At 46.8% G+C, this 27731-nt stretch overlaps 1 protein-coding gene across 1 annotated transcript; it reads left to right on the top strand.

The window, feature by feature from the left end:
• mtnr1ab (melatonin receptor 1A b) lies at positions 1–27731 on the top strand. Its single transcript, XM_064972807.1, has 2 exons — positions 1–1241; positions 26849–27731. The coding sequence occupies exons 1-2, from the start codon at positions 1055–1057 to the stop codon at positions 27709–27711; spliced, it is 1050 nt and encodes a 349-aa protein (XP_064828879.1). The 5' UTR covers positions 1–1054; the 3' UTR covers positions 27712–27731.

Below are 27731 nucleotides of genomic sequence, written 5' to 3' on the forward strand. Positions count from 1 at the left end.
GTTCTTGACGCACTCAAACTGGTGAGCCTGGCATCTACTAACACACCCATTCACCCTCTGAGTGGCACATATACACAATCCACGTCTCAATTGTCACAAAGCATAAAAACCTTCTTTAACCTGTCGCCTACCCTTCAACTACACTGGTTGAAGTGGATTTAACAAGTTACATCAATAAGGGATCATAGCTTTCTTCTGGGTTCACCTGGTCAGTCCATGTCCGTGTTCATAATGTTTTGTACGCTGTGTTCTGTATAGCCATATATTCTTGAAGAATCAAACTTAACCTCATGAGATCAGTTCAACTGTCTTACCCCATCAGAACCTAACATATTACGTTGTTTTATTATTCTGTTTGTAAGCAATGTTATTGTAAAGTCAACCATCACTGTATACCCACAAAACACGGTTAAGACTATAATTGTGATGTAATGGACAGTCCGTCCTTGCATCCATAGCGCTGTCTATGAATTGGATAAGGGGTCACATTTCCCCAGCCCTATTCCTCAGCTGTTTACCGAAACAGTGGCGGGGTTTTATAAAATAAAGGGTCACTGCAGATTACAGAAGGAAACGATAGTATAAATACAGTGTAATACACTCTTCTAATAAAATCTATGGTTTGGTATAAATAAAGCATGAATGACTGACAGTAATTTATGAACACATTAATAGGTTATAGACTCGTGCGAGTGAAAAGCGTCGTGAAGACTTGATATGAATTGCGCACCAGCAGTCAAACATGGAGTGGAGAAGTGCTTACCACGTTTGACCACTAGGTGTCAGTATTTTCATCACTTAGGCTACAGTTTAGTCTTGGAATCCGGCACTGAAGTTGCCGCGGAATGTGACAGACGCGCAAAGTGATGGAAGACGATGCAGGGCTATAAAAGTGTAGCTGCGTGTCGTGGCAGAATAATTGAACTTGGGCACTCAGAAGAGGACCAAGCTACAACAGGTGAAATAGAAGTTTCAGCTGCGCAAAGACGGCTACTATGGAGCGCAAACCTGAGATGTATTACGAGACTGAGAGAAGGTGAAGAGATACGATAAAATGATAAGAAATGAAAGCGGTCTGACGAACGGTTCTTCAGTGGCCCCCAACGACACTAACCTGAATCGCCCTCCATGGGTTGCGACAACTTTGGGATGCTTTCTGATTTTCACCATTGTCGTAGATATTTTGGGCAACCTCTTGGTCATTATCTCCGTGTACAGAAACAAAAAACTCAGAAACGCAGGTAAGTCAAAGTAGCCTAACCCAATAAAACGTATGTATTTTGAAAAGCATGCTGCCATTTGCTGTAGTCTTTTACAACAAAATTAAACTTATTAGTCTATCTTCATTTCTTGGTTGCATCACCCTGTTGCAGGATAACTTTCCTGTAATGCAGGAAATGTAAAACTTGTAGTGTATTTAAGGTTTAAAAAGGCTTCTGAAGTTTGTAATTTCCCCTTTGATATTTCAGACATGATTTTCTCTTACTCTTTTGTTGGGTTTGCTACATTCTTCGTAAATTCATTATAATTCACATAACCCACACTTCCTTTTGCTGCAGGATTATTTTCTTGCTTTAGCAAACTGGCTCAAATTAAGATCCTACATCTGTATTCTGCATAAGTACAAGCCACAGAGATGTCCTGTGGATGTCCTGCCTTGCTGGCCCTGGGCATAAGCGACATAGGCGGTCGCAGAGGGCCCTCGATAGACCCTCACTTAGGAACTCAGTCGGGGTCTGTTGAGCGTGAGAATAGTAGAATACATAAGGTGCAATTTCATCAGCAGTGTTCCTCGTGTTATACTCAATTAGCCCATGTCAGCAAAAAAAATTAGATTGGTAAATTAGTCTCATTTACATTACATTTAAGTCATTTAGCAGACGCTCTTATCCAGACTCCCCAGCTATCTAAACTTGTAGTAATCATGGCCGAATTTCTGACCAGGAGCGTATCAATGGCCCGGTCCTCTATGTTCTAAAATTAATTTCCTGCAATGCTACACATTTTACAATGGGGTGTAGAGAAAATGTTGCAGTTTTAAAGCAACTTTCCTCAAATTCTACACATTTTGCCATGGCTTATGCCATGTTAATATGATATCTGATTCAGAGTGACCTTTCATTCTCTTCTCATTATTGTAACCTCATTCTGTTCAGCATCACAGAGCAGATGTTTTAAATATGTTTATTTATTGAACTAGGCAAGTCAGTTAAGAACAAATTCTTATTTATATTGACTGCCTACCCTGGCAACGCCAGGCCAGTTGTGCACCGCCCTATGGGACTCTCAATCACAGCCAGATGTAATGCAGCCAAGATTCGAACCAGGTACTGCAGGTCTTGCACTGAGATGCGGTGTCTTAGACCAATGTGCCACTCGGGAGCCCGATGTCCTGTGTGTTCAACATCACAGAGAAAATCTATCATCATTACTGTAACCTCATTCTGTTCACCTTCACAGAGAAAATCTATCCTCATTACTGTAACCTCATTCTGTTCAGCATCACAGAGTCGATCTATCCTCATTACTGTAACCTCATTCTGTTCAGCATCACAGAGTAGATCTATCCTCATTACTGTAACCTCATTCTGTTCAGCATCACAGAGTCGATCTATCAGCATTACTGTCACTTTATTCTGTTCAGCATCACGGAGTAAATCTATCCTCATTACTGTCACTTTATTCTGTTCAGCATCACGGAGTAAATCTATCCTCATTACTGTCACTTTATTCTGTTCAGCATCACGGAGTCAATCTCTCCTCATTACTGTAACCTCATTCTGTTCAGCTTCACAGAGTAGATCTATCCTCATTACTGTCACTTTATTCTGTTCAGCATCACAGAGTAGATCTATCCTCATTACTGTCACTTTATTCTGTTCAGCATCACAGAGTCGATCTATCCTCATTACTGTAACCTCATTCTGTTCAGCATCACAGAGTAGATCTATCCTCATTACGGTCACTTTATTCTGTTCAGCTTCACAGAGAAAATCTATCCTCATTACTGTAACCTCATTCTGTTCAGCATCACAGAGAAAATCTATCCTCATTACTGTCACTTTATTCTGTTCAGCTTCACAGAGAAAATCTATCCTCATTACTGTCACTTTATTCTGTTCATTACTGCTTCTGTTCAGCTTCACAGAGAAAATCTATCCTCATTACTGTCACTTCATTCTGTTCAGCTTCACAGAGAAAATCTATCCTCAGTACTGTCACTTTATTCTGTTCAGCTTCACAGAGAAAATCTATCCTCATTACTGTCACTTTATTCTGTTCAGCTTCACAGAGAAAATCTATCCTCATTACTGTCACTTTATTCTGTTCAGCTTCACAGAGAAAATCTATCCTCATTACTGTAACCTCATTCTGTTCAGCTTCACAGAGAAAATCTATCCTCATTACTGTCACTTTATTCTGTTCAGCTTCACAGAGAAAATCTATCCTCATTACTGTAACCTCATTCTGTTCAGCATCACAGACAATGTTCCCTCAAAAAAATGTTGGTACTGAGAAAATGTTAGGTCTGCTGAGCGCAAACTCGAACAGTGTGAAAATTCTGTGCAACTTCCAGCATGCGTTTACTTTGAACACTGAAGCTGTACCCGCTTTAAGTTACAGTTTGAACAGTAGTCAAGTAGGCTACTGTAGCTATTTTATCATAATGTAGTGGCTGGTAGGCCGGAGTGGCTGGTAGGCCTACAATGGAGAAAATGCATCCCATAGCATTTTAACATGTAAATAGCTGTTATATCATTCAGGTAACATTCCATGACACTTTTGAAAAAAACAACATACAGGGCTTGAGATTAACCTGTTTATCCACTTGTTCTTCATATAAGGAGGTTACTGACAATGTTGTTCTGTTGTTTGATGCAAGAAACACTTTACAAAATAAAATGCATAATTATTCCCATACCATTGTCTCAGAGAATCAGAGAAATTATGCTACCCTCTGCCTATTGGCTACTTAGCTTATTCAAGCTTGTCTCAAAATACAACACTGCCCCTTTAAGACAAAAAAAACCTCTTTACCTGACTCGCATTTCAAAGATGTCTAGAAGTGAACATGTTTTGTGCTCTTGAAGGAGCAATCACTCCCCCATTGCTGATTGCAAATGATCTATAACTGGGCTAATAACTCACTAACTAGCAAAGGATATGAAGAAATGTGCACAGGTGGCCACATGCAGCTCTTATGCTTATGCTGTAAACACAGTCCAGTTCAAAGTGAATGGCCACAGATCCATATATGGCAATGGTCTATTTGCATATATGCCTCCTGCAGCTTTGATTGGTTATGGCATTTTGTTTTGGTATGTTGCATTGAAAGTGGCTAATATTGCGTTGAATCGATCACAATTCCCACAGTAAAAGGAAACATTGATAGTGCTAACTAATGGGGAAAACTCTAGAAAGTTAAGTGAAGTTCAACCTCATAATTCTCTGTGCAGGCTGATATTTCTTCTGCGCGGCAGTCCCGGGGGAGCTGTGCGCCCGTGTGGACAGCTTAGAGGGAACATTGATCACAGAGTAGATTTATCCTCATTACTGTAACCTTATTCTGTTCTAAATCACAGAGAAGATATGAATGATGTGTGAAACAGGCTAGCTGCTGTGTACGGTCACACTGCATTATACAGACAGGTGTGTGTTGTTGTGGAGGCTCAAGTGGCAATTTAATGATCCTCTAGATTAAAAATCACTTTGCAGAAGGGCAACATTGACTGGTATTGGTGCAGGTACTGTAGTGCTGTAAGTGTCATGAGTAGGGTTGCAAAATTCCGAGAACTTTCAAAAAAATCACTGGTTTTCCAGAAATCTTGGTGGGTTGATTTCTGGTAAACCAGGTAATTTATTGAAAGTTCCTGAAAGATTGTAACCCTAGTTGTAAAGCCAACATTTATTCTGTAGAGATGCTGTTATTTTAGTCCATGAAGTGCTTTACATTTGCGTTAACCTTCATTGTTGGAACCTTGGATTACCACATGGGCGGAACACAATCCTATTGCTGCTTAAGGCCACTATTTTTAGCAGCAGCAGGTAATTGGCTCCTTATCAAACAGATCAATAAAATCTAAATGTATTGGTCGCGTACACATGTTATTGCAGTTGCAGCAAAATGCTTATGTTTGTAGCTCAGCAATATCTAGCAATACAATAACCATACAATACAATAACAATACAATAACACTACAATAACAATAACACTACAATAACAATAACATAATACAATAACAATACAATAACAATAACAATACAATAACACTACAATAACAATACAATAACAATACAATAACAATAACACTACAAAACACTACAATAACAATACAATAACAATAGCAATACAATAACAATACAATAACAACACAATAACAATAACAATACAATAACAATACAATAACAATACAAAAACACCACAATAACAATACAATAACAATACAATAACAACACAAAAACACCACAATAACAATACAATAACAATACAATAACAATACAATAACAATACAATAACAATACAAAAACACCACAATAACAATACAATAACAATAACAACACAATAACAACACAATAACAATACAATAACAATACAATAACAATACAAAAACACCACAATAACAATACAATAACAATACAAAAACACCACAATAACAATAGCAATTTGATAACAATAACAATAACAACACAATAACAATAGCAATTTGATAACAATAACAATACAATAACAATACAATAACAATACACACATAATACATAAAAAGAAAAAGGGATAAAGACCTCCGAACGAGCAACATCATAACAAGCAACATTGGACCCAGCCAATAGTTTCTCTTGTGTCGTGTTCGTGGAGGGGTTATCGCTGGTGCTACCACCAAAGCTTCTGGTACCCTCCTCCTCTGCCAGTTAGACAGGATGGCTTCGTGTTGATCATTTTCTGGCCTGGGGAATCAGCTTTGCTACAAAGTACAGTCATAGTTTAATCTATAAATGTATTCATATTGCATTCTTTAATCTGCACCAAAGGGGGAATGGCAGCCTCCAGATTATTCATGAGTGCTTTATAACATAACGTTTAGATATAAATATAGTCACTTTATGGTTTATTTATTTAGGAGAATATACAGTATATGTGCATAATGCATTGTAGAGCCTACATGCAGTTAAGTCTGACTGTGACTCCTGGACACTGAAACACCAGCTCTCCATGACATAGACTGACCAGGTGAGTCCAGTTCAATGCTATGATCCCTAATATATATGCAACCAATGCTTATACAGTACTTACCTGGACTGAATATAAATTGTTGCCAATTACCATAAAGTTAAGTGCTTAAATATAACGTACTGATAAGCACAGAGAAAATTTCATTGCCTGTTTAAAGTCAGCTAAATATTTTCTGATATTGTAAAAATTATTGTCAGCAATTTTAGAAGTGTTTGTAAATTTAATGCAGGAGGGAGTGCAGTAGTAGCCTCATGTTTAAAAAAACTTTGCTTTGGAAATTAAATTATTGCAAATGTTACAGTTTGAACATCTCCTTCACATCTCTCTCCCTAACCCACGTCTCTCCCTCTCCCCCCACGCCTCTCTCTCTCTCCCCCACGTCTCTCTCCCTCCCCCACGCCTCGCTCTCTCTCCCAGTGCCTCCCTCTCTCTGCCTCCCACGCCTCTCTCTCCCCACTCCCCTGTCTCTCTCCCCACGCCTCTCTCTCCCCACACATCGCTCTCTCTCCCAATGCCTCCCTCTCTCTGCCTCCCACCCCTCTCTCTCTCTCTCTCCCCACGCCTCACTCTCTCTCCCCATGCCTCACTCTCTCTCCCTACGCCTCTCTCTCCCCACACCTCTCTCTCTCCCCCACACCTCTCTCTCTCTCCCCCACACATCACTCTCTCTCCCAATGCCTCCCTCTCTCTGCCTCCCATGCCTCTCTCTCTTTCTCTCCCCATGCCTCTCTCTCTCTCCCCACGACTCTCTCTCCCCACACCTCGCTCTCTCTCCCCACACCTCGCTCTCTCTCCCCACACCTCGCTCTCTCTCCCCACGCTCTCTCTCTCTCCCCACACCTCGCTCTCTCTCCCCACGCCTCACTCTCTCTCTCCCCACGCCTCTCTCTCTCTCTCCCCACGCCACTCTCTCTCCCCACGCCTCTCTCTCTCCCCACACCTCTCTCTCTCCCCCCACACCTCTCTCTCTCCCCCACACCTCTCTCTCTCTCCCCCACGCCTCGCTCTCTCTATGCCTCCCACGCCTATTTCTCTCTCCCCCATGCCTCGCTCTCTCTCTGCCTCCCACGCCTCTCTCTCTGCCTCCCACGCCTCGCTCTCTCTCTGCCTCCCACGCCTCTTTCTCTGCCTCTCTCTCTCTCCCCCACGCCTCTCTCCCCCACGTCACGCCTCTCTCTCCCCCACGCCTCTCCCCATGCCTCTCTCTCTCCCCACGCCTCTCTCTGCCTCCCACGCCTCTCTCTCTGCCTCCCACGCCTCTCTCTCTCCCCCACGCCTCTCTCTCTCCCCCACGCCTCTCTCTCTCCCCCACCCCCTCTCTCTCCCCCACGCCTCTCTCTCTCTCTGCCTCCCACGCCTCCCTCTCTCTCTGCCCCCACGCTCTCTCTCCCCCACGCCTCTCTCTGCCTCCCTCACCTCCTATCTCCCCCACGCCTCTCTCTCTGCCTCCCTCACCTCTCTCTCCCCCACGCCTCTCTCTCTGCCTCCCACGCTCCCTCTCTCTCTCCCCCACGCCCCTCTCTCTCTGCCCCCACGCCTCTCTCTCTCCCCCACGCCTCCCTCTCTCTCTCTCCCCACACCTCTCTCTTTCCCCCACGCTCTCTCTCTCTCCCCCACGCCCCCTCTCTCTCTGCCTCCCACGCCTCCCTCTCTCTCTGCCTCCCACACCTCCCTCTCTCCCCCACCTCTCTCTCTCCCTCTCACGCCTCTCCCCACCTCTCTCTCTCCCCCACACCTCTCTCTCTCCCCCACGCCTCTCCTCTCCCCACGCCTCTCTCTCTCCCCCACGCCTCTCTCTCTCCCCACGCCTCTCTCTCTCCCCCACGCTCTCTCTCTCCCCCACGCCCTCTCTCTCTCCCCACGCTCTCTCTCATCCCCACCTCTCTCTCTCCCCACGCTCTCTCTCTCTCCCCCACGCCTCTCTCTCTCCCCCACGCCCTCTCTCTGCCCCCACGCCTCCCTCTCTCTCTGCCTCCCACGCCTCCTCTCTCTCCCCCACACCCTCTCTCTCCCCCCACTCTCCCCTCTCTCTCCTCCCCCCACGCTCTCTCTCCCCCCTCTCTCTCCCCACGCCTCTCTCTCTGCCCCCGCCCCTCTCTCTCTCCCCCACTCCCTCTCTCTCGCCTCTCTCTCTCCCCCACGCCTCTCTCTCTCTCCCCCACGCCTCTCTCTCTCATCCCCCACTCTCTCTCTCCCTCTCTCTCCCCCACGCCTCTCTCTCTCCCCCACGCCCCGTCTCTCTGCCTCCCACGCCTCCCTCTCTCTCTCTCCCCACACCTCTCTCTCTCCCCCACGCCTCTCTCTCTCCCCCACGCCCCTCTCTCTGCCCCCACGCCTCCCTCTCTCTCTGCCTCCCACGCCTCCCACTCTCTCTCTCCCCACACCTCTCTCTCTCCCCCACGCCTCTCTCTCTCCCCACGCCTCTCTCTCTCTCCCCACGCTCCCCTCTCTCTCTCCCCCACACCTCTCTCTCTCTCCCCCACGCCTCTCTCCCCTCTGCCTCCCCGCCCCTCTCTCTCCCCACGCCTCTCTCTCTCTCTCTCTCTCTCCCCACGCTTCTCTCTCTCCCCCACCTCTCTCTCTCCCCCACACCTCTCTCTCCCCCACCCCTCTCTCTCTCTCTGCCTCCCACGCCTCTCTCTCTGCATCCCACACCTCTCTCTCCCCCCACGCCTCTCTCTCTCTCTCTCCCCACGCTCTCTCTCTCCCCCCACGCCCCCGTCTCTCTGCCTCCCACGCCTCCCTCTCTCTCTGCCTCCCACGCCCTCTCCCTCTCTCTCTCTCCCCACACCTCTCTCTCCCCCACACCTCTCTCTCCCCACGCCTCTCTCTCTCTCCCCACGCTTCTCTCTCTCCCCCACACCTCTCTCTCTCCCCCACGCCTCTCTCTCTGCCTCCCACGCCCCTCTCTCTCCCCATGCCTCTCTCTCTCTCCCCACGCTTCTCTCTCTCCCCCACACCTCTCTCTCTCCCCCACGCCTCTCTCTCTCCCCCACGCCTCTCTCTCTCTGCCTCCCACGCCTCTCTCTCTGCATCCCACACCTCTCTCTCTCTCCCCCACGCCTCTCTCTCTTTCCCCCACGCCTCTCTCTCTCCCCCATGCCCCCTCTCTCTGCCTCCCACGCCTCCCTCTCTCTCTGCCTCCCACCCTCCCCCTCTCTCTCTCTCCCCCCACACCTCTCTCTCCCCCACACCTCTCTCTCCCCACGCTTCTCTCTCTCCCCCCACACCTCTCTCTCCCCCACGCCTCTCTCTCTGCCTCCCACGCCCCTCTCTCTCCCAATGCCTCTCTCTCTCTCCCCACGCTTCTCTCTCTCCCCCCCCCCCTCTCTCCCCCACGCCTCTCTCTCTCCCCCACGCCTCTCTCTCTCTGCCTCCCACGCCTCTCTCTCTGCATCCCACACCTCTCTCTCTCTCCCCCACGCCTCTCTCTCTCCCCCACGCCTCTCTCTCTCCCCCATGCCCCCCTCTCTCTGCCTCCCACGCCTCCCTCTCTCTCTGCCTCCCACGCCTCCCTCTCTCTCTCTCCCCACACCTCTCTCTCCCCCACACTCTCTCTCTCCCCACGCCTCTCTCTCTCTCCCCACGCTTCTCTCTCTCCCCCACACCTCTCTCTCTCCCCCACGCCTCTCTCTCTGCCTCCCACGCGCCTCTCTCTCTCCCCACGCTTCTCTCTCCCCCACACCTCTCTCTCTCCCCCACGCCTCTCTCTCTCCCCCACGCCTCTCTCTCTCTGCCTCCCACGCCTCTCTCTCTGCATCCCACACTCCTCTCTCTCTCCCCCACACCCCGCTCTCTCTCTCCCCACGCCTCTCTCTCCCCCACGCCTCTCTCTTTCTCTGCCTCCCACGCCTCTCTCTCTCCCCCACGCCTCTCTCTCTCTCCCCCACGCTCTTCTCTCTCTGCCTCCCACGCCTCCCTCTCTCTCTCTCCCCACACCTCTCTCCCCCACGCCTCTCTCTCTCCCACACGCCTCTCTCTCTCCCCCACTCCTCTCTCTCTCCCCCACGCCTCTCTCACCCTCATGCCTCTCTCTCTGCCTCCCACGCCTCTCTCTCTGCCTCCCACGCCTCTCTCTCTGCCTCCCACACCTCTCTCTCTCTGCCTCCCACGCCTCCTCTCTCTCTCTCCCCCACGCCTCTCTCTCCCCCACGCCTCGCTCTCTCTCTCCCCCACACCTCGCTCTCTCTCCCCCACGCCTCGCTCTCTCTCCCCCACGCCTCGCTCTCTCTCCCCCACGCCTTGCTCTCTCTCCCCCACGCCTCGCTCTCTCTCCCAATGCCTCCCCTCTCTCCCTCTCTCCCCACGCCTCTCTCTCGCCCCCAAGCCTCGCTCTCCCAATGCCTCCCTCTCTCTCCCTCTCTCTGCCCCCCACGCCTCGCTCTCTCTCCCCCATGCCTCTTTCTCTCTCTCTCCCCCACGCCTCTCTCTCTCCCCCACGCCTCTCCCTCTCTGCCTGCCACGCCTCGCTCTCTCCCCATGCCTCTCTCTCTCCCCTACGCCCTCTCTCTCTCCCCACGCTTCTCTCTCTCCCCACGCCTCTCTCTCTCCCAATGCCTCCCTCTCTCTCCCTCTCTCTCCCCACGCCTCTCTCTCGCCCCCAAGCCTCGCTCTCTCTCCCAATGCCTCCCTCTCTCTCCCTCTCTCTGCCTCCCACACCTCGCTCTCTCTCTCTCTCTCTCCCACGACTCGGTCTCTCTCCCACGCCTCGGTCTCTCTCCCACGCCTCGGTCTCTCCCCCATGCCTCTCTCTCTCCCCCACGCCTCCCTCTCTCTCCCCCACGCCTCTCTCTCTTTCCCCCACGCTCTTCTCTCTCTGCCTCCCACGCCTCCCTCTCTCTCTCTCCCCACACCTCTCTCCCCACGCCTCTCTCTCTCCCACACGCCTCTCTCTCTCCCCCACTCCTCTCTCTCTCCCCCACGCCTCTCTCTCCCCCATGCCTCTCTCTCTGCCTCCCACGCCTCTCTCTCTGCCTCCCACGCCTCTCTCTGCCTCCCACACCTCTCACTCTCTGCCTCCCACGCCTCCCTCTCTCTCTCCCCCACGCCTCTCTCCCCCACGCCTCGCTCTCTCTCTCCCCCACGCCTCGCTCTCTCTCCCCCACGCCTCGCTCTCTCTCCCCCACGCCTTGCTCTCTCTCCCCTACGCCCTCTCTCTCTCCCCACGCTTCTCTCTCTCCCCACGCCTCTCTCTCTCTCCCAATGCCTCCCTCTCTCTCCCTCTCTCTCCCCACGCCTCTCTCTCGCCTCCAAGCCTCGCTCTCTCTCCCAATGCCTCCCTCTCTCTCCCTCTCTCTGCCCCCCCACGCCTCGCTCTCTCTCCCCCATGCCTCTTTCTCTCTCTCTCCCCCACGCCTCTCTCTCCCCCACGCCTCTCTCTCTCTGCCTGCCACGCCTCGCTCTCTCCCCATGCCTCTCTCTCTCCCCTACGCCTCTCTCTCTCCCCACGCTTCTCTCTCTCCCCACGCCTCTCTCTCTCTCCCAATGCCTCCCTCTCTCTCCCTCTCTCTCCCCACGCCTCTCTCTCGCCCCCAAGCCTCGCTCTCTCTCCCAATGCCTCCCTCTCTCTCCCTCTCTCTGCCTCCCACACCTCGCTCTCTCTCTCTCTCTCTCCCACGCCTCGGTCTCTCTCCCACGCCTCGGTCTCTCCCCCATGCCTCTCTCTCTCTCTCCCCCACGCCTCTCTCACTCCCCCACGCCTCTCTCTCTCCCCACGCCTCGGTCTCTCTCCCCACGCCTCTCTCTCTCCCTCTCCCTCCCCCACGCCTCACTCTCTCTGCCTCCCACGCCTCTCTCTCACCACACCTCGCTCTCTCTCCCCACACCTCTCTCTCCCCACACCTAGCTCTTTCTCCCCATTCCTCTCTCTCCCCACACCTCGCTCTCTCTCCCCACACCTCTCTCTCCCCACGCCTCGCTCTCTCTCCCAATGCCTCCCTCTCTCGCTCCCTCTCTCTGCCTCCCACGCCTCGCTCTCTCTCTGCGTCCCACGCCTCTCTCTCTCTCCACGCATCGCTCTCTCTCCCCACGCCCCTCTCTCTCTCTCCTTCTCTCTCCCCCATGCCTCGCACTCTCTCTGTCTCCCCCACGCCTCTCTATCCCCCCACGCCTCGCTCCGTCTCCCCCACGCCACTCTCTCTCTCCACCCACGCCTCACTCTGTCTCCCCCACGCCTCACTCTGTCTCCCCCACGCTGCTCTCTCTCCCCCACGCCTCTCTCTCCCCCAATGCCACTCTCTCCCCCCACGCCCCTCTCTCTCTCCCCCACACCTCTCTCTCTTTCTGTCTCCCACACCTCGCTCTATCCCCCACACCTCTCTCTCTCTCTGTCTCTGTCTCTCTTCCTCTCTCGCTCCTACACATCACTCACTCTCTGTCTCCCTCTCTCTCTCCCATGCCTCGCTCTTTCTCTCTGTCTCTCTCTCTGTCTCTCCCTCCACACCTTGCTCTCCCTCTCTGTCTGTCTCTCTCTCTCACCCTCTCCTTTTTCTGTCTCGGTTTGTCTGTCTCTCTATCACTCTCTGTCTCCCATGTCTCTCTCTCTCTTTCTCTTTCGCTCTCCCTTTCTCTTTCCAGAACGTTCACAAATAGGTCCGGTATCACATCATCAACTTGTATCGATCACATCTTTACTAACATGGCTGAACATTGTTCTAAAGCTGTATCAGTGGCACTAGGTTACAGTGATCATAACTTGGTTGCACTCACTAGGAAAACTAAAATAACAAAGGCTGCCCCTAAAATAATCTAGCGAGGTCCTACAGAGGGTTCAATCAGGACTCATTTGTGGATGAGATTAATAATGTGCAACGTGTAGTAAGGATGATCCTGATATGTCACTAAGTTTGTTTAAAATGTATGAAGTAAAGGGTGATGAAACGAACTGTGGAGAACGTTGAACGTGATTATGGGTAGGAATTCAAACATGTCCGGTTCTTTTGTTGAATCAGAGGCTATATTTATTACAAAATCAAACGACATCGCAAAACTACTTTAATTAATATTTTACAGGCAAAGCGGAAAAGTCCAGGAATGCTATGATTCCAGCTGATGGCTCCATGTCATATACCCTTATAAAAGATTATATCATGAAGGAGAGGCAATGCATGTTGGAATTTCACCAAGTAGAAAGGGAAGGTAGAAAGGATGCGGTTGTCTCTTTCCGATGACAAGTCACCTGGTACAGATAATCTTGACGCCAAATTGCTTACAGTTACAGCTAACCAAATATCTATATTTTTGAATAAGTGCTTGATGTATGGGGTGGGCCCAGAAGTCTGGAAAGAGTCAAAGGTTATTCCACTACCTAAGAATAAAAATCTGCATTCACTGGTCTGTTGAGGTTGAGATATAATCTGTAGGGTTGTGGTCTCCTGTAACCGTACCTGATCAGGACAGTCATGACACAGGTTTCCAGCATGCATACAAAGAAGGGCATTCTACGAGTACGGCCTTAGCACAAATGCCAGATGATTGGTTAAATAGTATGGATAACAGGAAGTTAGTTGTTGCTGTGTTACTAGATTTCAGTGCTGCTTTTGATGTAATTGATCATAAACTGTCACTAGATAAACTCAAACGTTATGGTTTTAAGTCTGCAGCTCTATCCTGGATGGAACTCTATCTATCCAGGAGAAGATAAAAACTGTTATTTAATGGTAGCTTTTCAAAAAGTAAAGATATACACTGCGGTGTTCCTCAAGGAAGCTGCCTAGGCCCACTTCTCTACTCTATCTTTACTAATAATTTACCTTCAGTAATGAACAAAGCAAGAGTGGTAATGTATGCTGAGGACTCTACAATGCATCCTCATTACTTCCGAATGTAATGCGCTAAAAGATGTACTGAGTAGTGAACTAAGAATGGTGGGTTGATATGAACAAATTGATGTTGAACATTTCTAAAACTAAATGTATTGTATTTGGTTGAAGATATTTGCTTGCTGATGATCCCAATTGAATTTGTTGATGAATAGAATGCATGTAGAGTAAACGAAAACATTTAACTACTAGTTGACATGTTGGATGCAGCTTTATCATGGTCAGAACACATACATAATATTGTTATTTAGATGGGTAAGGGAATTGCTGTTACAAGAAAATGTTCAGAGTATGTAACATCTAACTGATTGAATCAGGTGATTCAATCCCTGGCCCTATCACACTTAGAGTACTGTCTAGTTATATGGTTAATCCCTGGTCCTATCACACTTAGAGTACTGTCTGGTTATATGGTCAATCCCTGGTCCTATCACACTTAGAGTACTGTCTAGTTATATGGTTAATCCCTGGTCCTATCACACTTAGAGTACTGTCTGGTTATATGGTCAATCCCTGGTCCTATCACAACTAGAGTACTGTCCAGTTATATGGTCAATCCCTGGTCCTATCACACTTAGAGTACTGTCTGGTTATATGGTCAATCCCTGGTCCTATCACACTTAGAGTACTGTTTGGTTATATGGTCAATCCCTGGTCCTATCACACTTAGAGTACTGTCTGGTTATATGGTCAATCCCTGGTCCTACCACACTTAGAGTACTGTCTAGTTATATGGTTAATCCCTGGTCCTATCACACTTAGAGTACTGTCTAGTTATATGGTTAATTCCTGGTCCTGTCACACTTAGAGTACTGTCTGGTTATATGGTCAATCCCTGGTCCTGTCACACTTAGAGTACTGTCTGGTTACATGGTCATCTGCAGCAAAGAAATATAAAAAAAACTCAAAATCTCCCGAAACAGGGCTGCCAGATTAGCTCTTCATTGCTCTATCTGTATAAAGGTTAAATAAAAAAAATAAACATGCATAACCACCAAACCAGACAGGTAAAGGGCATCTAAGACAACCCAAGCCAAGGACAAATCATCTTAAATCTACAGTTTTATATAGAGCCATAGCTGAATGGAACTCTTTACCAATCCATATTTCTCAGGTAAAAAAGTACATCAACCATTAAGAAAAAAATAAAAGAACATCTAATGAGATAGACCATATGACTGGGCAGGAAATAGAAATAACATCTAATGAGACAGACCATATGACTGGGCAGGAAATAGAAATAACATCTAATGAGACAGACCATATGACTGGGCAGGAAATAGAAATAACATCTAATGAGACAGACCATATGACTGGGCAGGAAATAGATATAACATCTAATGAGACAGACCATATTACTGGGCAGGAAATAGAAATAACATCTAATGAGACAGAATATGACTAATGAGAAAGAACATCTAATGAGACAGACCATATGACTGGACAGGAAATAGAAAGAACATCTAATGAGACAGACCATATGACTGGACAGGAAATAGAAAGAACATCTAATGAGACAGACCATATGACTGGACAGGAAATAGAAAGTATCAACTGAATGTTAAATGTGTTTCCTGTCAGGTATTTTAATTGTCTGTATTGTCTACTTGTTAAATGTTTGTAAAGTCATAATTTGTAATTGTTTGTAATGTCTTATTAATTGGTGTTGGACCCCAGGAAGATTAGCTAACGTTAAGGCATTAGCTAATGGGGATCCTCATAAAAATTCACAAATTCTCTCTCTTTCTCTGCATATGAGAGACAAGGAGTGGTAGAGGTCATTATGGTTTTGTTATTGTGTCTTTGCATGTATTTCATTGATCCATTCATCGATCCCGTGGCCATGTGACATTAGACTTGGAGGTAAGGTCTAGCAGTATTTCCCATCTGGACAGCTACACTTCATTAACTGAATGAGACCTTTTATAAGACAATGTTATTTTCTCAGGATGAGTAGGCCTTTGTTTTTCTTTTTTTAGGCACTATCTTTACTTTGGCCTGTGATGTTTCATTCTAAAGATCCACCATATAAGGTAGTTGGTACGTACCGCTATCGTTCTGTCTCCACCACCATCTCTTCCTCCAGTATCTACTGTATGTTCTGGGGCCCCCCTCCCCACCAACACTCCCATTAGCCTCCTGTTCATTCTGTTTGTCCAGTGTGCTGTGAAACTGTCCCCCTGGTCCACAGAGGAATACGTAATGACCAGAGCAGACACTCCCTCCCATTAGACTCAAAACACACACCCTGCCACAGCCACATAATATCTCCAACAAAGCCCCAACCAAGCATGTATTTAGAACCTAATTGCACTCTCATTGTTCCTGAATGACACGCCACAGTTGCTCCGCCCGCGCCCCACGCTGTCTCTTTTTTCTATTAAACAAATGAAGCTCGTGAGACTCTGTATACTGTGCCACCACTGTCTGTTTGCATTAGTCAGCATGGGCTGCTTGGTGAGAATGATCTTAACACACCCTGGGTAACTACAGCGTCACTCTGACAATAACCAGTGCATCAGCTCACCTCACCCACCGTCCGCTTATGGAACTAATATGCAGCTTAAGGTTCTGCTGCTCCTCTGTATACAGTGCCACAACCAAGGGAGAGACCTTGGAAATGTTACATGTCATTTGAGATCAAGATAGCAGAACTGAGCATCTGTTTTGTTTTGCACTGAGCAAAACAACAAAACACAAAAGTATCTGAGTAGAGCAGAGAAAAGTAGAGTAGTGTAGTGTAGAGCAGAGAAAAGTAGAGTAGAGTAGTGTAGAGCAGAGTAGAGCAGAGTAGTGTAGAGCAGAGTAGTGTAGAGCAGAGTAGTGTAGAGCAGAATAGAGCAGAGTAGTGTAGGGCAGAATAGAGCAGAGTAGAGTACAGCAGAGTAGAGCATAGAGTAGTGTAGAGCAGAGTAGTGTAGAGCAGAATAGAGCAGAGCAGAGTAGTGTAGAGTAAAGTACAGCAGAGTAGAGCGCAGAGTAGAGCAGAGTAGTGTAGAGCAGAGTAGTGTAGAGCAGAGTAGTGTAGGGCAGAATAGAGCAGAGTAGAGTACAGCAGAGTAGAGCATAGAGTAGTGTAGAGCAGAGTAGTGTAGAGCAGAGTAGTGTAGTGCAGAATAGAACAGAGTAGTGTAGAGTAGTGTAGAGCAGAGTAGTGTAGAGCAGAGTAGTGTAGTGCAGAATAGAACAGAGTAGTGTAGAGCAGAGTAGTGTAAAGTGCAGCAGAGTAGAGCATAGAGTAGTGTAGAGCAGAGTAGTGTAGAGCAGAGTAGTGTAGAGCAGAGTAGTGTAGAGCAGAGTAGTGTAGTGCAGAATAGAACAGAGTAGTGTAGAGCAGAGTAGTGTAAAGTGCAGCAGAGTAGAGCATAGAGTAGTGTAGAGTAGAGTAGAGCAGAGCAGTGTAGAGTAGAGCTGTTCTCTACTGCTTTCTTCTCTCACAGTCTCTCTTAGTGGGTCTGATGTGAATTGGGTGCCTGGGGCAGTCATATCAACTGAAGCTCACTGCTCATTCAAGGGGAACTCTGTTACACATTACACATCTACAGTTTATGTTAAATAGAGTGGGACTCCAGCTCCACTTGATGTGATTGGAGTGGGACTCCAGCACCATGCCACCTCTATTACAGTGGAGGACCTAGAATCCTTGTTTCCATTCCACACTCACATGGCCTGTTGAGCTCTCTGTCAAACTGTTGCATCTTATTCGGTATGATTATTATAGATTATCATTTTTGTCCGACTACTATTGATTTCTTATTATTGTTCCTGTTTTTTTTTTAAGGAAATTTACCCAAAAAACGTTTCATGACTTTAATCTATGAACTATCTTGTCTCTGCAGTACAAGAAGAACAAGGAAGTAGTTAAGTACAGTGTATGTGATGCATCTGTTAGGGATACAATGCATTATGATTAGTCTGGCAAGCCTGCAGTGTCCTGGAGCCAAAACTGTTGAGGCTAACATGCTGACCAGACTGCTTGCGCACGTGTCCACGTGCGTCACGTGCGTCATTGCGCGCATGTGGATTTTGTCCACCCACACCAGATGTGATCAGGACACGCATGTTGAAATATAACAGCGAACTCTGAACCAATTGTATTAATTTGCGGACAGGTCGAAAAGCATTAAACATTTATAACAATTTAGCAAGCTAGCTTGCTGTTGCTAGCTAATTTGTCCTGGGATATAAACATTGGGTTGTTATAATACCTGAAATGCACAAGGTCCTTTACTCCGACAATGAATCCACAGATAAAAGGGTAAACCGAGTTTGTTTCTGGTCGTCTCTCCTCCTTCAGTCTTCTTCTTCTTTGGACGTTATATGGCGGTTGGCAACCAACTTTAAGGTGCATTACCACCACCAACTGGACTGAGTATGAACCTCACTTCATCTTTCAATCACCCATGTGGGTATATGCTCCTGAAACCCAATGAGAAGATGGGAGAGGCGGGACTTGCAGCGCGTCAAGCATCACAAAAAGAACCAAGTTCTATTTTAGTGCCTGGCTACGCAGATGCTCGTTGACGTGCGCGGGCAGTGTGGGTGCAACGATTGAATAACATGTACAGTAGCAGTCAACAGTTTGGACACACCGACTCATTCAAGGGTTTTTCTTTTCTTTTACTTTTTTCTACATTGTAGAATAATAGTGAAGACGTCAAAACTATGAAATAACACATATGGAATCATGTAGTAACCAAAAAAGTCTTAAACAAATCTAAATATATTTTATATATTGAGATTCTTCAAAGTAGCCACCCTTTGCCTTGATGACAGCTTGCACACTCTTGGCATAAAGAAAAACCCTTGAATGAGTAGGTGTTTCCAAACTTTTGTCTGGTACTGAATATCCAAATGAATGATTTAGGCTCTGCTGAATGTTGAGAGTCATTGTTATGTAGACGAGATTACTGCTGTTCTGCTGGACATCTTCTAAGACCCTCACAAACTTCTACAGATCCTGTAGCACGGCATGGTATGGCAACTGCACCACCCGCAACCGCAGGGCTCTCTAGGGAGTGGTGCGGTCACAACCAATGCATCACCGGGGGCAACCTGCCGAACTACAGCACCCAGTGTCACAGGAAAGCCAAGAAGATCATCAAGGACCTCAGCCTCCAGAGCCACGGCCTGTTCACCCCGTTACCATCTAGAAGGCGGAGACAATACAGGTGCATCAAAGCTGGGACTAAGAGACTGAAAAACAGCTTCTATCTCCAGGCCACCAGACTGTCAAATAGTCATCACTAGTCAGCCTCGGCCCAGCACCCTGCCCTGAACCTTAGACACTGTTACTAGCAGGCTAACACCAGGTACTCTACCCTGTACCTTAGAGACTGCTGCCTTATGTACATAGTCATGGAACACTGGTCACTTTAATAATGTTTACATACTGTTTTACCCATTTCATATGTATATACTGTATTCTAGTCAAGGTTCATATTATATAACTACTGCTGTAAACACATTTTCTATTCCCATAGTGCACGTACTATCCATTCACACCATTCACATATTTACAGTGTATTCAGAAAATTTTCAGACCCCTTCCCCTTTTCCACATTTTGTTACTTTACAGCCTTATTCTAAAAATGATTAATAAGTAAAGAATTTTACTCAACAATCTACACACAATACCCCATAATGACAAAGCAAAAACAGTCATTTTTTTGCAAATTCATTACAAATAAAAAACAGAAATACCTTATTTACATAAGTATTCAGACCCTTTGCTATGACACTCGAAATTGAACTCAGGTGCATCCTGTTCCCATTGATCATCCTTGAGTTGTTTCTACAACTTGGGAGTCCACCGGTGGTAAATTCAATTGATTGGACATGATTTAGAAAGGCACACACCTGTCTATATAAGGTCTCACAGTGCATGTCAGAGCAAAAACCAAGCAATGAGGTTGAAGGTAGAGCTCCGAGACAGGGTTGTGTTGAGGCACAGATCTGGGGAAGGGTACCAAAAACTTCTGCAGCATTGAAGGACCCCAAGAACACAGTGGCCTTTTTCATTCTTAAATGGAGGAATGTTTGGAACCACCAAGACTCTTCCTAGAGCTGGCTGCCTGGCCAAACTGAGCAATCAGGGAGAGAAGGGCCTTGGTCAGGGAGGTGACCAGGAACCCGATGGTCACTCTGACAAAGCTCCAGAGTTCCTTTGGGGTGATGGGAGAACCTTCCAGAAGGACAACCATCTCTGAAGCACTCCACCATTCAGGCCATTATGGTAGAGTGGCCAGACAGAAGACACTCCTCAGTAAAAGGAACATGACAGCACGCTTGGAGTTAGCCAAAAGGCACCTAAAGACTCTCAGACCATGAGAAACAAGATTCTCTAGTCTGATGAAACCAAGATTGAACTTTTTGGCCTGGATGCAAAGCGGTAGGTCTGGAGGAAACATGGCACCATCCCTAAGGTGAAGCATGGTGGTGTCAGCATCATGCTGTGGGGATGTTTTTCAGCAGCCAGAACTGGGAGACTAGACAGGATCAAGGGAAAGATGAACAGAGCAAAGTACCGTTTTTTTAATGAAAATCTGCTCCAGAGCTCTTAGGACCTCAGACTGGGGTGTTGGAAGGTTCACCTTCCATAAGGACAACAAACCTAAACACACAGCCAAGACAATGCAGGAGCGGCTTTGGAACAAGTCTCTGTCTTTGAGTGGCCCAGCCAGAGCCTGGACTTGAACCTGATCGAACATTTCTGGAGAGACCTGAAAATAGCTGTGCAGCGACATGCCCCATCCAGCCTGACAGAGCTTAGAGGATCTGCAGAGAAGAATGGGAGAAACCCACCAAATGCAGGTGTGTCAAGCTTGCAGCGTCATACCCAAGAAGACTTGAGGCTGTAATCCCTGCCAAAGGTGCTTCAACAAAGTACTGAGTAAAGGGTCTAAATACTTATGTAAATGTAAATTTCTGTTTTCTTTTTTTATGACTGTTTTTATGACTGTGCAAAAATGTATGAATAACTGTTTTTGCTTTGTTATTATGGGTGTTAATTTCTTGCAATTCCATCAATTTTGCCATTGGATTTTGTACTTTGTATATAAATACTGTTTCCAACATTTCTTCATTTCTTGTTGTTTTTATTTCTGTATATTTTTGTTATGTTTGTTTATCCCTGTAAAAGCTCGATTTAAATGTAAAGGCAATGATCCCACGTTTGCGGAGACTGCTATCACAGTAAACACTGCATATGTCGACTTAATCAGAAATTACCATGACATTTTAATGCACATCTTAAGCGATACTTCCGCGGTACAGATTGAACCCAGCCCTTAAGCCTCTCTTTCACTCACTTTCATTGCAGCGTCAAAAAGAGGTTGTCAAATGAGGACAACTGATCATTAAATCCAATTTATATAATTTATCATGAAGATGTAAAACATTTAATGATTCTTTCCAAAGTAATGTGTCATAAAGATATCAAATATTGAATGATTATTTCCAAACAAAACAATCCCTCATGAATTTTAGGGAAAAGACATCTAGATTGTCTCCATAGGAGGTTCGAAGACATCATATTCTGTATCATGCCACTTGTTTTATCATGTTGTAGAAATATTTTGTTATTTACTGTATCTGTAGCAAAGCAACTGCAGAGTTATTATCATGGTATCTGTTTTCGGCCTGTTGATGTTTGAGAGTATGAGTCTTCTTCATCATGGTAGAGCATGAAACAGAGATGACCAGTAGTTCAAATGATGAGTGTGTTTATATATATTTGTATGTGGACACACTTTCAAATTAGTGGATTCGGCTATTTCAGCCACACCCGTTGCTGACAGGTGTAAAAAAAAATGAACACACAATTATGTGGGGGGCTTGATATGGAGTGGTTGATGTAGCAGTGTTGATGTGGGGGAGTTGATGTGGGGGGGTTGATGTGGGACGGGTTGATGTGGGGAGGTTGACGTGGAGTGGTATATGTAGCAGGGCTGATGTGGGGGGGTTGATGTTATTGGTTAATGTGGAGGTTGATGTGGTGGGTTGATGTGGGGGGGGTGATGAGGGGGCTGAGGTAGGGGTTGATGTGGGGGTTGATGGGGAGTGGTAGATGTAGCAGGGGTGATGTGGGGGGGTTGATGTGGGGGTTGATGTGGGGGGTTGATGAGGGGGCTGAGGTAGGGGGTTGATGGGGAGTGGTAGATGTAGCAGGGTTGATGTGGGGGGATAACGTGGGGGGTTGATGTGGAGGTTGATGAGGGGGCTGAGGTGGGGGGTTGATGTTGGGGGGTTGATATGAAGTGGTAGATGTAGCAGGGTTGATGTGGGGGGCTTGATGAGGGGGTTTTATGTGGGGGGTTGATATGAAGGAGTTGATGTGGAGTGGTAGATGTAGCAGGGTTGATGTGGGGGGGTGATATGGTGGTTGGTGTGGAGGTTGATGTTGGGGGCGTTTCTGTGGAGGGGTTGATGTGGGGGCTGAGGTGGGGGGATTGGTGTGGGGTTGATGTGGGGGGGTTGATATGGTGGTTGGTGTGGAGGTTGATGTTGGTGGCGATTGATGTGGGGGGTTGATTTGAAGGGGTTGGTGTGGGGGAGTTGATGTGTGGGGGGGTGATTTTGGGGGTTTTTATGTGGGGGTGTTTTTTGTTTTTTTTACCTTTATTTAACCAGGCAAGTCAGTTAAGAACAAATTCTTATTTTCAATGACGGCCTAGGAACAGTGGGTTAACTGCCTGTTCAGGGGCAGATGACAGATTTGTACAGTGCCTTGCGAAAGTATTCGGCCCCCTTGAACTTTGCAACCTTTTGCCACATTTCAGGCTTCAAACATAAAGATATAAAATTTTATTTTTTTGTGAAGAATCAACAACAAGTGGGACACAATCATGAAGTGGAACGACATTTATTGGATATTTCAAACTTTTTTAACAAATCAAAAACTGAAAAATTGGGCGTGCAAAATTATTCAGCCCCTTTACTTTCAGTGCAGCAAACTCTCTCCAGAAGTTCAGTGAGGATCTCTGAATGATCCAATGTTGACCTAAATGACTAATGATGATAAATACAATCCACCTGTGTGTAATCAAGTCTCCGTATAAATGCACCTGCACTGTGATAGTCTCAGAGGTCCGTTAAAAGCACAGAGAGCATAATGAAGAACAAGGAACACACCAGGCAGGTCCGAGATACTGTTGTGAAGAAGTTTAAAGCCGGATTTGGATACAAAAAGATTTCCCAAGCTTTAAACATCCCAAGGAGCACTGTGCAAGCGATAATATTGAAATGGAAGGAGTATCAGACCACTGCAAATCTACCAAGACCTGGCCGTCCCTCTAAACTTTCAGCTCATACAAGGAGAAGACTGATCAGAGATGCAGCCAAGAGGCCCATGATCACTCTGGATGAACTGCAGAGATCTACAGCTGAGGTGGGAGACTCTGTCCATAGGACAACAATCAGTCGTATATTGCACAAATCTGGCCTTTATGGAAGAGTGGCAAGAAGAAAGCCATTTCTTAAAGATATCCATAAAAAGTGTCATTTAAAGTTAGCCACAAGCCACCTGGGAGACACACCAAACATGTGGAAGAAGGTGCTCTGGTCAGATGAAACCAAAATTGAACTTTTTGGCAACAATGCAAAACGTTATGTTTGGCGTAAAAGCAACACAGCTCATCACCCTGAACATACCATCTCCACTGTCAAACATGGTGGTGGCAGCATCATGGTTTGGGCCTGCTTTTCTTCAGCAGGGACAGGGAAGATGGTTAAAATTGATGAGAAGATGGATGGAGCCAAATACAGGACCATTCTGGAAGAAAACCTGATGGAGTCTGCAAAAGACCTGAGACTGGGACGGAGATTTGTCTTCCAACAAGACAATGATCCAAAACATAAAGCAAAATCTACAATGGAATGGTTAAAAAATAAACATATCCAGGTGTTAGAATGGCCAAGTCAATGTCCAGACCTGAATCCAATCGAGAATCTGTGGAAAGAACTGAAAACTCACAAATGCTCTCCATCCAACCTCACTGAGCTCGAGCTGTTTTGTAAGGAGGAATTGGAAAAAATTTCAGTCTCTCGATGTGCAAAACTGATAGACATACCCCAAGCGACTTACAGCTGTAATCGCAGCAAAAGGTGGCGCTACAAAGTATTGTATTGATGTGGGGGGTTGATGTTGGGGGCATTTATGTGGAGGGGTTGATGAGGGGGTTGAGGTGTGGGGGGTGATGTGGAGAAGGTTGATGTGGGGACTGTTGTGGAGGGGCTTGTTGTGGGGGTTGATGTGGAGAGGGTTGATGTGGGGGTTGATGTGGGAGGGTTTATTTGGGGGGTTGATGTGTGGGTTGATGTGGTGGGGTTGATTTGGGGAATTGATGTGGGGGCTGAATTTGGGGTGTTGATGGGGGGGGGGTGGATGTTGGAGGGGGGATTTGGGGGTTGATGTGGGCGTTGATGTGTGGGGATTATTTGGGGGGTTGATGTGGGGGCTGATGTAGATGGGTTGATAGGGGGTTGATGTAGGGGAGTGATGTGGGGGTTGATGTGGAGGGGTTGATGTGGGGGCGGTTTAGGTATGGGAGTTGATATGGGGGTTGATGTTTAGTGGTTGATGTGGGGGTTGATATGTGGAGCTTTGATGTCAATGTGGGGGTTGATGTCTGGGGTTGATATGTGAGTTGATGTGGGGGGTTTATTTGGGGTTTGATGTGGGTGTTGATTGGGGAAATGAATATGGGGCTTGATATGTGGAGCTTTGGTGTTGATGTGGGGGTTGACGTGGGGGTTTGATGTTGGGGGTTGTTTGGGGGTTGATGTGGGGGTCTTGCTGTGGGGTTTGATGCGGTGGTTGAAGTGGGAGGTCTGATGTGGGATGGTTGATGCACGTGTTGATGTGGGTGTTGATGTCGGTGGGTGAATGTGGGGGATGATGGTGATGCTCAAAACATGCACAAATTCACATAGGAAGATGAATTTTAAAAGTGCAAGGCCTGTCCAACATGCCATGCCTTCATTTGTCATCTTACAGGAATGATATACACATGAGGAGAAAGCTGAAATACCTATTCTACCTATCATTGATGTAATTATATCCCCCAACTGATTCCCAGATCGTCCACTAGATGGCAAAAGGTGATCATATGACATTTCTTACCACTAGAAACCAGTGGAGTGTGCTTTGGGTTGAGAGTCAATGTGCCAAAATGGCTGAACGAATTTTCAAGCCTGACATATTGCATTTATTTTAGAGATCAGGGCTTTCAAGTGATGGAGTAAAAAAAAAAGCAAAAACAACAGACAGGTGAGGAAACTTCAAACTCATTTTCCCATTTACTTTTCCAATTGTAAATGATGAGCTCAATGGTGCATAGGAGGATGCATGCAAGGTAATGTAGATGGAGAAGGAAATGCATTGCTTTACAATGACCATCAGGGTGGACCCTTTCCACCATACTAAATGTTTGCATTTTTGGTAACTTGACCTACATTGCACATTCTATGAATATAACCATAGTGCATGATTTATTGATTTATGGCCTCTATGGGGGGGGGTGGTAGGGAAGATTCTTATGACATTGCCAGCAGTAACATTTGAGTTCGATTTCCAAAAATATGTCATATTCTTATATCATAAGTTGTAGGTCGGAGATCTAGTTAGTCCTACTTGAACAAATGAACATTGTTGTTTTTGAAACCACAATGAATAAGTGGAGTGGCTCAAAGAAGAGACATTCCTGTAAGCTGGTCACCACATGCTGGTCACCACAGACTAGTCACCACAGACTGGTCATAACAGTTCTCAACACTATGAAGACTAGCTAGTACAGTATCTATATTAAGGCAAGTAATTCTGCAACAGAGCCAATAGCCTGAGCCAAGACTAGCCAGGGGTACTAAACTCTTACCCTACTAGGTCCGGAGCCTGCTGGTTTTCTGTTCTACCTGATCATTATTGCACCCACCTGGTGTCCCAGGTCTAAATCAGTTCCTGATTTGAAGGGAACAATTAAAAAGGCAGTGGAACTGGCTTCGAGGTCCAGAGTTGAGTTTAAGGGGCCTAGGGCATACCTCACATTTTGGGACCTTTTATAAATGTATTCCCCACAGTGCGTCATGGTTCCAAACCATTGCTAACAGAGAGGCACACTGTTACCCAGGATTAACATTAATGAGGCTAGACATAACAAAACAAGTTCCAGTCCAGGTCACCAGTGGACAGGTCATAATATGGTGGCGTCCAAAATGGCACCCTATTCCCTATATAGTGCACTACTTTTGACAAGGGCCAATAAAGAATAGGGTACAGGAAATATGGTGCCAGTTATGACATAACCTAATACATTTATTTGATCGTAATAGCTTAAATGATGTGTGTGTGTGTGTGTGTGTGTGTGTGTGTGTGTGTGTGTGTGTGTGTGTGTGTGTGTGTGTGTGTGTGTGTGTGTGTGTGTGTGTGTGTGTGTGTGTGTGTGTCGAGGGGGGGGCAAGCAGGAGATAAACTTTTCCCAGAGATTCAGCACCATGTGTGGTTAAATCCCCTCTAAAAGAGAGAGAGCAGTAAAGGTCATTCCATTTCAGTCAACCTGTTACCATTGGGGAGTATAGACTGGGGAATATGATCCATTGATTTGTTTTTTATGTCATTTCAAATCCCTTCAAATCCTAAATGAAAGCTTTGGGAATCAACATGTACACTTCAACACTTGTACACAGCTCTTGAAATATCAAAACAGTACTGGTTTCGAGGGGTATAAGATGCTGATCCTTTCAGATAAGGATATTAGGCAGATTTTTTTTAAATAAATAAACAGAGCGTTCCTTTGTTTTCCAGGCAACGTGTTTGTGGTGAGCCTGGCTGTAGCAGACCTGGTGGTAGCCTTCTACCCCTACCCTCTGGTCCTCTCCTCCATCTTCAACAACGGCTGGAACCTGGGCTTCATTCACTGTCAGGTCAGCGGCTTCCTTATGGGACTCAGCGTCATCGGCTCCATCTTCAATATCACCGGCATCGCAATCAACCGCTACTGCTATATATGTCACAGTCTTAAATACCACAAGCTGTACAGTGACAAGAACTCCCTGTGTTATGTCCTGCTCATCTGGCTGTTGACTGTGGTGGCCCTGGTGCCCAACTTCTTTGTGGGCTCGCTGCAGTACGATCCCAGGGTGTATTCGTGTACGTTCGTCCAGTCGGCCAATTCAGCATACACCATCGCCGTGGTCTTCTTCCACTTCATCCTGCCCATCATGATCGTCACCTACTGCTACCTGAGGATCTGGATCCTGGTCATCCAGGTGAGGCGGAGGGTGAAGCCCGAGTTCAGGCCGAGGCTCACGCCGCATGACGTGAGGAACTTTGTCACCATGTTTGTGGTGTTTGTCCTGTTTGCTGTGTGCTGGGCACCGCTGAACTTCATCGGACTGGCAGTGGCCGTCAACCCCGCCGCAGTAATACCCATGATTCCAGAGTGGCTATTCGTGTTCAGCTACTTCATGGCCTACTTCAACAGCTGCCTTAATGCCATCGTCTATGGACTGCTCAACCAGAACTTCCGGAGGGAGTACAAACGGATAGTTGTCTCGCTTTGCACTGTGACGTTGTTGTTCCCTGACAGTTCCAACGACGCTGCGGAGAGAGTCAAGCCATCCCCTTTAATAACCAACAACAACCAAGTGAAAGTAGACTGTGTGTGAGAGGTCATGAAGGGAGCACT

The sequence above is a fragment of the Oncorhynchus masou genome, chromosome 9 (assembly GCF_036934945.1).
Source record: "Oncorhynchus masou masou isolate Uvic2021 chromosome 9, UVic_Omas_1.1, whole genome shotgun sequence".
NCBI classification, from domain to species: domain Eukaryota; kingdom Metazoa; phylum Chordata; class Actinopteri; order Salmoniformes; family Salmonidae; genus Oncorhynchus; species Oncorhynchus masou.